Source organism: Fistularia commersonii, chromosome 22 (genome assembly GCF_037954325.1).
Source record: "Fistularia commersonii isolate RoL2024-O1a breed Wild chromosome 22, RoL_Fcom_v1.0, whole genome shotgun sequence".
In the NCBI taxonomy this organism is placed as follows: Eukaryota; Metazoa; Chordata; class Actinopteri; order Syngnathiformes; family Fistulariidae; genus Fistularia; species Fistularia commersonii.
Window position 1 is genome coordinate 5,328,882 of NC_141305.1, and position 12,556 is coordinate 5,341,437.

The following is a 12,556-nucleotide window of genomic DNA, read 5'->3' on the forward strand; positions in this document are numbered from 1 at the left end:
AATATGACATTTAGAGGGGAAGGCACCAAATTGTTCATGAAATGTGTTTTTGGGCTATTGTTCTTGGCCCCATTGCAATAAAAACATCTGCTGACTCGCAATTTTAAAAATGTATTTAAATAAGTTAATTACAAATAGAAAGCTTTGAGACAAAAAAAAACCAATATAAATTGCATTTACAAAGAAACAGCAACAAACCAAAATTTTTTTGAAGACAAAGTGAAGTTTTTTTCAGTTTTAGAAAAGAAAAAGTTGTAACGGTCAGAGCAATTAACATATTCTGCATTTTTAATACAATCAAAGTAAAATGAATAATCCCCCCTCAACTTGTTGTGCCAAATGATGGGATGAAGTTTGAATTTTGAGTATTTAAGTTGGAACGCAGCAGCGAGGTGCTGACGCGACCCTATGTTCTGACTTCTGAGAAAAGAAAAACCTCAATCAGACACGAAACAATATAAACATCCTTTAATTATGATTGCCAAACATATGAATTAAGGCATGTACAGTATAAAAAAGCAGGTCAGATGCAGCGACCGGTCGGAGCCAACACACCTCCTCGTCCTTGTAAACAGAGTTCAAAGCACGATATTCAAGTAGAGGATGAGCACGGACACGATGAAGGTCAGCGTCGTCGGGGGTTGGAGGGCCGAGACAGAGCCCCTGCTAGACAGACAGAGAACCTCCCTCTCTGGAACATTTGATTCTCGATCTATTAGAAGTATATCTTCATCTCTGAATCTTTAGTTTTCAATTTTCTTGCTAGCTTTATCTTTTATTTTCTGGGGTAAAATTCCAAATTATATTTCCTCTTGGTACCTTGGGACATTTTTAATTTTGTTTCCTTAATGGTACTAATTTGTGTTGTTTTTTTTTTTTTGTCCTTGAAAAGAATTATGAATCATTTTGTTTTCTAAGAGGTGGTTTAGGTGTCTGGGTTGGGCAGGCGTCTGTCAATCAACAAGCTCTCTGGTTACCGGGGGTTGTGTGATTTATTTCAGCTTCAAGTCCATCACTATTACATCAGATTTGGTTTTGTTTCGGACACTGGCGGAGGGATCTGTTTGTCAAGCAGCGGCTGTGCCCTGAGCAGGTTCTCCTGTAGGGGGCGTGAGAGCCAGGCAGCAGCAGAAGGTTGTGGGGCTCCTGACGGAAAAAAAAATCTCCAATGAATCGATCGAGTTCGAGAAATATTCCAGCGAACGGCTCAGTAATGGGAGTTGAATCTCACAGTGGGCTCTTCTACTGGTTCTACAGGTCCCTGTCTGATACCTGGGTTCCAGCCGAGAACACCTCCAAGGTGAGGAATAGATGTTCCGCCTCCGGCTGGTTGGCTCGTGGTTCTGACCAGGAACATTAGAAATCCAAAAAACCGAAACCATCAAACGGGAAATGCTTGTTTCTGAATATCGACTGAACATTTTTTTCTTTTTACATTTCCGGCAAACGAAAGAAGCGGCCCCGACAGATCTGATGTCTGGACATCGGAGGAATTCTACATCTGAACATTCAAGATTCCCAGAGAAAGAACCGCAGCTTTGTTTCGATGCTTGCTTCGCCAGACGGTCATTCCCAGTGAAAACGCTGGTTGGCAGGAAAAAGGGTGAAAGACAAGTCGCCATCTTCTGTGTTTCTTCCTGTGGATGAATCTTTCTTTCTTTCTTATCGGAGGCTCGGAGGTCTTTTTGACAGTGAAGATTTTATTAGCTTAGTAGCTGCATGGCTAACAGCGTTGATTCTTCGTCTCGTTCTAATCTGTAGCTTCCTTAAACCAAAAAACAAGGGTTGTCAACCGGTTTGAAATCTGAAAGGAAACAAACCAGTGAGACGTTGGAGCTTATTCTTGTCATGTGACCTGAGAGAACAAAACAAGTTTACAGTCCTGGCGGGGAAACTTCCAGGGCCTGGGATCGTGAGCCGGAAAAAACAGCAGTCGGGAAATTAGCGGGAAACTTTCCACGAACATTTGAAAGTGTCCTACAGGGAGACAAACGCGCACTTTAGCATCAACGTTACCATCCAGTTGAGCGGGCTCCGGGGCGTACCTCTGGTCCGAGCACCAATTTGTTTGTTTTTCTAAACACTGCAAAGGTTTTCTGATCATCTAAAGAACATTCAAGTCATTCAGTTAAAATCTTGACAAACGGACAGGAAATAGGTTTTGCGTTGACATACAAACTGCGAAAAACAAACTAACGTAGCCAAGTCGAGCCAGGCTAAGAACACCGACGCCCTCCTGAACAACTGTCCCCTCTGACGTCCCCTGAATTCCACTGCATTCCAAGGACTCTTGGACGTAAACAAGGGGGCAGCTGGAAAAGCTGTGGTGGCCTGCAAACTCCGGCCGCCATGTTTGTTTGGGTCAAGGAGTGGAGGGGGTGAAGGGGAGGAATATCCACACGGGGGTTGGGTGAGGGGAGGCAGGGGAACATCGAGGACTGGCAGGAAATTATTAAAGCTGTGCAAGTAATCAAATCCTTCATCTTTGGGGGAAAAAAAGGCTAAAAAGTGACCACTGTAGCTCTGAGCAGAAGTTTAGACAGGCTCTGATGTGTTAGCTAACAATGCTAGTTCACGCATGCAGGATCTAACACTTGACGGTTCCTGGTCCGAAGCTTCTGCTGTTTCAACCCTGAGGCTTCACACTGTGTCCTGTCTTTCTCTGAGGTTTAGCTCATTAGCACCACCATGCCACCATGCATGTGTAGCCTGTAGATTTAAGAGGAAAAAAAAAAGGTGCGGGCGCAGAATTTCTGTCTTAGAAGCACCATCACAGACAAGCGAGCGGAGACATCGGGGCGCTCCAAGTCCGTCATGTTCCACCGGTTGCTGTTTTGTTCTTCCGTCTCAGGATGCAGTGGCTTGAGTTAAAACCTTAAAACCCCTGATTTCCTACGATTCCCTTTAACCACGACGCTGGCCTGGCTGGCGGCCGGACTGCGGCAGCAAAGAGTTGCTGTTGGTGATGTTAAAGGTTACGGCAGTCAGACAGATGAATCTGCATTCCGCTCAGCTGGGACAGCCTTTCCAGAGCCAAACCTGTTAGCCAGGGTGCAGGAACGTCACAGCTAGCTGGTTAGCACCTCGGTAGACCGGCACTGGCCAGTTTGCCATTGACGGCCACGTCTTTGAATTCTCTCCGATCCGTTAATGTTTCCCAAAAATGAAAATCGTGCAGCGGGACCACATCCGATATCGAACAGAGATTTTGTTGCTTCACACCCGTTTTCCTGTAATGCTGCCACCCTCGCCTTCCCTTAGCACTTTCTGAGAATCCTGGGACCTGAGAAATCCACAGCCGCACGGCGTGGATCTGATTCATCTCTTAGACGTCTCTGCCTCGTAAACAAGCTCCATGTTTAACCTGGAAGTGGTTTCGAAACCAGCCGAGGGACAAGTGTTGACTGGTAAAACACTCAAACGAGGTTGCGGGAACCTCACGCGGCCAAAGACAATATTCTGAGCGAGGGAAATATCAAGGGCCCCGTTTGCAGACACTGCTGAGAACTTAGGAAAGCTTCACCATCTGACTTCAATGAATGCACATGAACATGCACAGATGTTGAATACAACTGGATACAGAGTGGGAGGCAGGACGTCCACTCAAGTCTACGAGAAGCTGCTCAGGGTCACACGGTGTAAACAATGACTGGACCTGTGGGTCCACAGAGCAAGAACACCAGTCCTCCTCTGCAAATGTCGGGTTTACCTCCTCCGTTACTTGAACGGATGAAACAAATCAATGTATCTTCTCTTCGGGACTTTCTCAATGTTTCCAGATCAAATGGTTCGATAGGTCAATTGAAAGGTAATTTTACTTGCAGCTACCCACCATGGCCACTAGGAGTACAGGTGCACGAAGGCCCGACTCCTCCTGCATCCAGCTTTATTAACGCATCCATGGTCACGCTTTCTGTGGTGTCCTGAACGCTCTGCTGACATGTGAGAAGCACCAACTGAAGCTCCAAAACAAACAAACAAACAAACAAACGAACAAACAAACGAGCAAATCACCACTGGCGGTGCTGAGTTAGTCCTGGTTGCCTCGCCCCGGCATGGCCAACAGGAGGCAGACACAGAGGAGGGTGAAGCGTGATGGTGCTCTGCTGTGAATCTGTACAGGATATTTACACCACTGGGTTCCTACATGGCGCTGGGCAGGTCGGTGCGAAGGTTTACTCTCACAGAAAGACGATACAATCAACATGGTTACGCTCAAGTTACAGTTAGTAGTACAAATGTAGCGTCAGCACAATGGAGGAGGGAGGGTCACTTGGATAGTCGGGAGAAATATAAGGGTAATAAGAGACTTCTTAGCTTCCTAATGCTGCAACCCAACAGGCCTTAGAAAAACAAATAAAAAACAAATAAAAATAAAAAAAAACCCTTCCGACAACTATTGGGCGAATATCTTCAGTACATTCAGTCATAGCATCATATTACACTACAATAAATGTGCATCTTATAAACGCTGGAGTGCGGCGGAGGTGCCGTCGGAGCTCCGGGCAGCTCCTGCTCCCTCCATTCATCTGCTCCACATGGCTGCTAAAAAACAGGTGGTCGCCGTTAGTAAGAAATGAAGAGTTTTTCTGTTTTGTTTTGTTGTTTTTTTTTTTTATGTTTTTTTTTTTTTTTTTGTTCTCTGCCTCTCAAAGTAGGCGAAGCATATTCAACACCATGGAATTGATGTCTGATATATCCGCTGTTCCTCATGTGAGACGTGGTCACATGTTCCTACTTCTTCCCGTCGCTCTCTGCGGAGACAAAAAGGCAGCGCTTAGATGGCGGCGAGGGGGAATTCGCTACGGCAGCTGTGATGTCATAGCGGAGGAAGTCGTACCGGAGGAGGAGTGTCCCGACACCTGCTGGCTGGAGACCAGCGACCTGGAGCTCAAGCCTTGGACAGAAACAACCGGACAACCCGAAGTCAAACTCTCAGCGTCTCCGAAAAGGTTTCCGTGACAACAACCCGCAAAATCTTACTCTATTATCTTGCAGGAATTGGCAGGCACTTATTAGTTTCTCCCTAAAAAAACGCCCCTGGTTTGCTTAAAATAAATCTTGAATTATTTTCTGGATCCATTTTGAAATGTAAATTCTTGGGAGTTTTATCATAATTAAAAAAATTAGACAATATTAGCACGTCTGCACACTAACACATCTCCTGATGGTCTCCTCCTGCTAGTGTCTACCAGCGGAGTGTTCAGGACTATTTACTGCGCTGATGCTTGAGCTGCCCCAGATCAGGTTAGGCACCAAGTTAGGCTATGCAGTGTGTGTGTGTGTGTACGTCTTTGTCCAAAAAAAAAAAAAAAACTAACCCCAGCTTTACTGTTCTGTATATTTCCTGTGCATCTTGTATTTGCAAGCGTTATTTGCAGTGCTTATGTCTTCTATTGTAAGTCCCTTTGGATAAAAGCATCTGCCAAATGTAATGTAATGAGTGTGTGTTCGGTGTGTGTGCTCGTACCTTGATAGATATCGTATTGTCCCGACATCAGGTTGTAGCTCATGCCCAGGTGTGTGTGGTGGTGTGTATGCAGGTGCCGGGCGAACGACACGTGATTCCTCTCGCGCTCCGACTCTCGCTCACCCTCAGGGGAACCCTTCTCCCCGGGCTGTATGAACACACACACACACACACACACACACACGTCAAACACAAAGTCACACCCTTCAGGAGTACAAAAAGAAAGGAGGGCGTCACCGTTCAGCTGCAGTTCCACCTCTGTCCACTACGTGACAGTCACTTGTATCCAAAGTCTAAGAACCATTTTTCCCTCCTTCCTCTTTAACCTGAGATTTGGCCCTTCATTCTTTCAAAACTCTAAGGAAGCATTTAAAATAGTCTGAACCAGCACTGAGCCACAGGGGGGTCATGAAGAGTGTCAAGTGTGTTCCAAACTAATCCATTCAGACCGGATCGAGCCAAAAACTGTCATCATATTGGACGCAAGAGCTTACGTTAAGCCCCGCCAACTAGAAACAGAAGTTCAGTGTGAAGTGTTAAACATTAACTCTGGCGGGAAGGAGTGTTTTCACACACGATAAAACTTTTTGTTTTTACAGCCGTAAACCTGCTTTATATTACACGTCAATATGAGGTGCGTGTGTGTGAGCGCTCTCACAGCAGGTGATTTTCCGTGGTACTGGTGGCTCTGCTGCAGCAGTTCCATGGCTGAGGACGAGGACGAGTCGGCGCCCTGCTTCCCGCTCACGGCGCCCCCTCTGCCGGGCGGAGTCACCTCCGACTCCTCGCGGCCCGCCGTCTTCCCGTACAGAGGGTAGTGGAACCCTTTGCCGCACAGACACACACACACACGCACAAACAAACACACAGACAGACAAACGGACAGAGACAAGACATTGCTGTGAGGTTTTTAACCCCAATAAGTTTGTTGTTAGGATTGATGGGATACAACGCTAAGGTTTGTACATCTTAACATTTAAAGATCAAGGCTGTCAATCGATCGCAGCGTCAAAGAGACGTCCTAACCAGGTGTTGACGGGAGCAGCCAGTGCATCAACACACAACAGCCAGAGGGGTTTCATCTATTTTGTCATAAACCCTTTAAGAAAGTCTTTTTTTTCCTGTTTTTACTGAGAATAAACTGAGTCAAAGCCTGGATTGTCCCCGAAAAAAATCGGAGCGCTGGAGGTCTTATCCAGAGAACGATCAGTTCAGACTTCATGCGGTGAAATTAATCTGGTTTTGGCTTTAACTCCTCAGGAATTCGTACCAGACTACATTTCTGTTTTTCTGTTCTTGTTTTTAATCCTTCCACGCAGGAGACATTTTTCATGCACCTGTTGTTTCTGTTTGTATACGCTCCGCTGGGAGATCTGTTAGCCGCCTCCTTTACGTGATCAAACCGCCTCATTGCCGCGGGCCCGGTGTCGGATTATTTCAAACTTTGATCTCGGGTGCCGATGACCTTTCAGAGTGTAACCGCTGAGATGCTGCGTGACCGGAGGCGACTCGTGCAGAGAAAACACGGACGAAAAGTCATCCCCGTTGCAGTTGAAATGTTTGAGGCGTCGGCCTAGAAAGAAAACACTGGGTGAAAAATCAGATGTCGGACCAATCCTGGGGCTAAAACAACTATCTGGCTAAATCCACTATGAGAGCCAACTGTGTGTGCGGCCATCTTTGTTGTTTACAAAGCTTGCGCGGTCTCCGAAGACAAATCGACGCCCAGAGTGTTGTCGTCTGTCGTGTGCTGGCTTGTTGGGATTGTGCTAGCTTCTGTCAATCATGTCTAAGCATACATGTCTAGGCATAGATGACTTAGCCTCGGCCTAACAGTGTGTTAGCATGGGTGGCGTCGTCTGATCGGGACGAGTCGACTGAAATCTCCCCCGGCTTCTCATCGCTTTCGACTCTCAACGCTGCTTACAGCTTTTGCGCGGCCCCAAACCCCCCCCCTCCCCCCCCCGCTAACCGAACGGAAGGCGAGCCGAGCGAATACGGAGGCTTCTTACCTGGGTAGTTGTGGACCAGCGTCGGGGAAACCCCTCGGTAGGAGCCCCCGCTGCTCTCACACATGGCCAGGTAGGGCGGGTAGGAGGAGTGCTGGTACTGAATGTAGGGCTGCTGAGGGGTCATGGGGGGAGACACCGCCGCCCGGGCGCTCTGGGACTCGTCGGACAGCCCCCCCATGGGGTCCTGGCCCTGGTCCTCCAGGCTGTCCAGCTGGTCCGAATCCTCCGGGTCGACGCCCTGCAAGTCGTGGGTTCCGTGGATCCTGGCTTTCTTATCGTCGCAGCAGAGACCTCCTCCTCTGTCTCCCCCACTCCCTATTCCTCCTCCTGAGGTCAGCTTGGCCCCGGCAGGCTCCATAGACGCTCCCCATTCCTTCCCCCTGTCTGCTTCACCCTCATCAGCCTCCTCCCCATGTTGACTCTGTAGCTCTGAGTATTTGCCGTGAGCCAGGCGGTGAGCCCAGGCCGGGCCGTCGGAGGGCTATAGATCGATGGGGACAAGTGTTGGTGCGTGTCGCAGTGTTTCCCCTATAATTCTGTGTTAACAGTGGTGGGTAGGAGTCGTTCTGGGGTCGCTTCGGCGCCGGTCCACGTCTCCGTCCCGTTTTTTTTTTTTTGTTTTTTTTTTCGCTTACATGGCAGAGCTAAGCGCCTCTGTCATAACAAGCGTTCGCGTTAAGCGCTGAAATGTTACTTTTTGGAAAGAGCGCTAATTTATTAACTCGCATTCGAGGCATTTTCTTGTTTTAGCAGGAGGTGAGGAATTTCTGGCGGCGGCGGCGGCGGCCCACCGCTGCTGAGCGACTATAGAGGAAACACTGAGTCGTCGGGTGAACAGAGCCATAGACAGACCATCTATCACCGGCTCTGGGTGTGATGCTGATGAAGGATGACGGCGTTTCAACAGCGGGTGGCCGTTCAGGGGTGGGATGTGAGCTGCGCGGCTTCCACTGTCACTGACACGCATCCAGACACGTCTCACACATGAGCAACTGCGGAATTTAGGCCAAACTGAAGAAAGAAAAACAAAACAAAACAAAACAAAAAGAAGAAGCTATCCTCCGAGCACAGCAACCATTCATGTTTACACAGCCCAGAGTTCTAAAAGTGTTCTGGAAAAAAAAAAAGCATCTTTGATAAACACCTGCACTTTGTGTGTTGGCGGAGTTCCCCTGTCAGTGTGAAAAACATGTACATCCATTAATCCTCATTCTGAACATCTAACTCTTTCCCCGCTACTGTTTTCCACACATCAATCCAGTTCTGTCTTGTGTTCATGTCTTTTAGCCTGTTTTTGTTGTTCGTTAGTTGTTCGCAAGTACCTGTTGGCCCTGTTTTGGCTACACGCCCCGTCTGCGGAGTGTTTGCGTACCTTTTTGAGACAAAAATCCACTCTTGGGGTTTTTAATCATAAATCCTGTTTCATAAATCCTGCACAGCATTGACGTCTTGCATGTATCTTCATTTTTTTTATTGGCGTGCTAATCGGCTTGGCTAAAACCATGAGGGTGGCGATGGTTCCGGTTGAGGCCCGCTTCCGACCCGCCTACAGTGGCTCAGCCCTCGGCCCCAGTAGCTTCTCCTGCCGCCTTTTTCTATTTCCGTCTGATTATTCATAACAGCACACCCTCACCCCACCCCACCCCACCCCACCCCCACACACACACACACACACACACACTCACACGCAGACACACAGTACAGAAAACACACTTTGTCCAAAAAATCTTGGCAACGGCAAGGAGAGAGTGAACAGTGGAAAATCTGCAGGGGCTGAATTGTTTTCGTAAGCAGAAAGAAGAAAACAAGAAAAGTAAAGCCGTTCGATCCGTTGAAACCGTCAGCGAAGGAAAAGTTACATCATGGAAAACGTGGTGGGGAAAGAGTTAAACACCATCCAAACCACACCATGACTGAGTTAGTATATTGAGCTACAGCACCACAGAAGCTGCGTGACCTCCGTTAGCACCCATTGGTTCAGCCGTACACAATGCGTGATTGAACTCGGCGACAAAGTCGATAGAAGCACACCCACAACATCACCAGCGGCGGCGGCGGCAGGTTAGAGACAGAGGGAGAAACTTACACTGGAAAAGGAAACATTTGAGTCCAGATCTGTCTGACTGTTCGGGTTGTGGAGCGATGAGGAAGAGGAAGAGGAGGGCGACTTGATGTCGTCGCAGTCCTTCAAGGAGACCTGGTGCGGCTCCGCCATGCCGCCGTGCACCACTTTCACCCCCAGTCCCCTTTCCCCTCTCTCGTTCACCTCCACGTAGGACAGAACGGGTTTGGGACAGCACCCTTTGGCCCCATCTGGACCTTTACCCAGCAGGGGTCCCCCGCCCGACCCCCCGACCAGGTGTTTAATGTCCTCACAGTCTCTGACCCCGTGGACCCTCTCGACCCGCTGCTTAGCACCGGGCTCACAACATTTGGAGGCCAGCAGGAGCTTCTGATCCATGTACAGTCCTCGAGAGTACTGGCCGTAGTACAGCGACTGGGCCAAAGCGGTCTGGTTCTGGCTCATAGCCAGCTGGAGCTGAGATTGCGGCGGCCCGTCGCCCTTTTTAGCGTCCGTGAAATCGTGGAGGTGCATTTTGTCGTCCTCTTTCATGTCGTCCTTTCTCTCTTTCACTTTGCCGTCGTGGGAGGAGCTTTTGTGAAAGGCAGCGCTGCTGTTCTGCCGCTCAGCCTGCATGTACCCTTGCAGGTAGTAGGGCTCGTAGCTGTGATAGTACGGGGACTGGGGGTCTTTCGAGGAAGGGTTCGGAGCCATGGGTGGTGTTTTACCAGCGTTGCCGTGGTTGCTGTTGGTGCTCATCTCAGAGGAAGTCGAGGAGCTGGACTTGGATCGCATTCCGTCTGAGCGACATTCTGACGACACCCCATCGTCCCCGGCATCCGAGATGTCGGAGTAGGCGGGACTGTTGTTCTTGCTGTCTGCTGTCGCCAGGCAACCGCCACTGGCGTCAAGCCGTGACGAACTGCCGATAGAGGGACTGGGAGCATTGTCCGTGAAGGTGTACACCTTGTCTGCCTCTGCACGGATACTGGCCATCCTGCTCTCCTGGCTCTCCGTGAGACCGTTCATTACATCCTGCTTACTCAAGTGCTCCTTCAGAAGGCTTCCGGAAATTTCTTTGACGCCCATTTTGGGCCCACAGATGCCATCTTCCACTTTGATCCCGCCACTGTCGCCGTTGGGCGTTCTGTTGGACGCATCCTTGTTGTGCTTGTCCTTAAGCCTCCGTTTCTCCTTCTTGCGAGTGTCTTTACTGCAGGTGACCAGAGTGGCTTTCACCAGGCTCGGCTCCACGACGATGCTCAGCTTTGGTTTGATGGGCTTCAGGGGGAGGTTCTTACTGGTGAGGCCAACAGCCGCCATTGGCGAAGGCTGCTGGGATGTGGCAGTATCCGCTGCGGCGGTGGGATACGAGGCATTGGGTATGGCGATCAACTTGGGAGGGGCGGGTGCCGGGGCGATAGGCCGGTTGGTCCGCGATTTGGAGAGCTTCTCCACCTTCCCGTTTGCCTTCTTGCCCTTGTCGCACAGGCTTCCCTTCTTGTCGATTAAACCCTCGGCTTCCAGCTTGGGCATCTCAACGGTGGAGTTCCTGTCCGGGACCATGCAGTTCTCCAGGACGACCGTCATGTTAGAAATGATGGGCAGGTTGCTGAGGTCGTCGATCAGCCCGTCCTTAAGCAATGAGGTTCTTCTGGTTTTGGAGCTGGCTGTGGGACTGTGGTCGGTGCTGAGGAGGAGCCTTCTGTTCTTAGGAGACCCCACAGTGGTCACTTTGTACAAAGGAGCAGGTTTCTTGGAGGAGCTGCTGGTGCTGTTGTTGGTCTCTGAGAGGTCGTACGTCATGCTGCCGATGGTGTCCTCACAGTCTGATAGTCGTTCTTCGCTCTCCACATCCTTCATGGGCTCCAGCTCGGGCTTCCTCTGCTCCTCCACCTCCAGATGTGCATGGGTCTGGTGGTAGCGCAGCCCGTTGATGTGCTTGTAGCGTTTAGTGCAGTTGGGGTGAGGGCAGTCGATGAGGATGGGCGGGGGAGGCGAGGAGGCACAACCTCCTCCCGGGTCCATGAATGAGGGGTCAGATTTGCCCTGCGGCGTGGATGGGGCACTGCGGGATTTGGCTCGGATCCTCTTCCCATTCCCGTTCTTGATGTCGTCCGAGGAGACCAGGCTTAGGTCCAGGTCTGCCGGTGGTTTATTCTTCCTCTTCCCGGAGGAGAGGGACGAGGCACTGTTGGCAGGTTTCACCTCATCCACCGTGAAGAAAGGAGGTGTTCGGCAGGTGCTGTTGATGAGCTTCAGGCTTCCTCTCCGCCCCTTGCTGTGGATGGGCGCAGCGCTCCCCGCCATGCCTCCCCCTCTGCTTCTGTGCTGAGACAGGCCCCTGACTTTAGCGGCGGGGGTCGGTTCAACGCAGGGACGCTCCGGTATGGTCAGCCGCATCCTTTTCCCCCGGCCACGTCCACCGGGCATCTCTGGGTCACTGCAAGGAGACTCGCAGAACCTGAGAAGTACGAGAGAAAAATCAGAATTAATAATAACACCCTGACAATTGTGCCAGAGAAAGCCCAGCGAGTTGGATGAAATCCGACTTACGGACTTTCACTTTGGGTTCAATTTCATCTGTAAACTTGAGTCCTGCTCTCTAAGGTTTGCCTGGAAAGTTCTTTCCATTCCAGGGAAGTTTCAGAAATGTTTCCTTATAGTGATATTACATTTCCTGAATAGAACTAAAATCAATATCGGCATGTAGGACATTTAAAAAGTTCCAAACGGAGAAAATTCTTAAGCTCTGCAGAGAGATGTTAGAAGCTGGAAAAAAAAACAACAACATTGTAATGCTGATAAATTCAAATAGTCTACCAAGAGTCGCCTTGCCTGCGTCTTAACCCCTGCATGTTGAACCCAACACCGATGCCTCTTCTGTCACTGTTGTTTAGTTTTTCTTTACACCACACCAAACTAACACTGGATGGCTCCAGGAGAGTCTCCCCAGTTGGAGGTGAGCTAGGACGGTTCGATCATCGGGGGATGGAGGTCATGAAGGGGATG

The 12,556-nt window shown here is 49.6% G+C and overlaps 1 protein-coding gene across 2 annotated transcripts in view; it reads right to left on the minus strand.

The window, feature by feature from the left end:
• Window positions 1-3,869: 3,869 nt before the first annotated feature.
• znf608 (zinc finger protein 608) overlaps window positions 3,870-12,556 on the minus strand; it is a 51,330-nt gene continuing 42,643 nt past the window's right edge. The window contains exons 4-10 of one of the 2 annotated variants that reach the window (XR_015107896.1): window positions 9,569-12,008; window positions 7,483-7,963; window positions 6,808-7,043; window positions 6,129-6,295; window positions 5,471-5,618; window positions 4,841-4,897; window positions 3,870-4,754 (exon numbers count right to left, since the gene is read on the minus strand). Coding sequence is in view for 1 of the 2 variants with exons in the window: in XM_086170053.1 (XP_086026179.1) it covers window positions 4,735-4,754; window positions 4,841-4,897; window positions 5,471-5,618; window positions 6,129-6,295; window positions 7,483-7,963; window positions 9,569-12,008 (3,313 nt within the window). In the remaining variant the exon portion in view is untranslated. The remainder of the gene's footprint in view (window positions 4,755-4,840; window positions 4,898-5,470; window positions 5,619-6,128; window positions 6,296-6,807; window positions 7,044-7,482; window positions 7,964-9,568; window positions 12,009-12,556) is intronic. The other variant, XM_086170053.1, reaches the window with a different exon arrangement.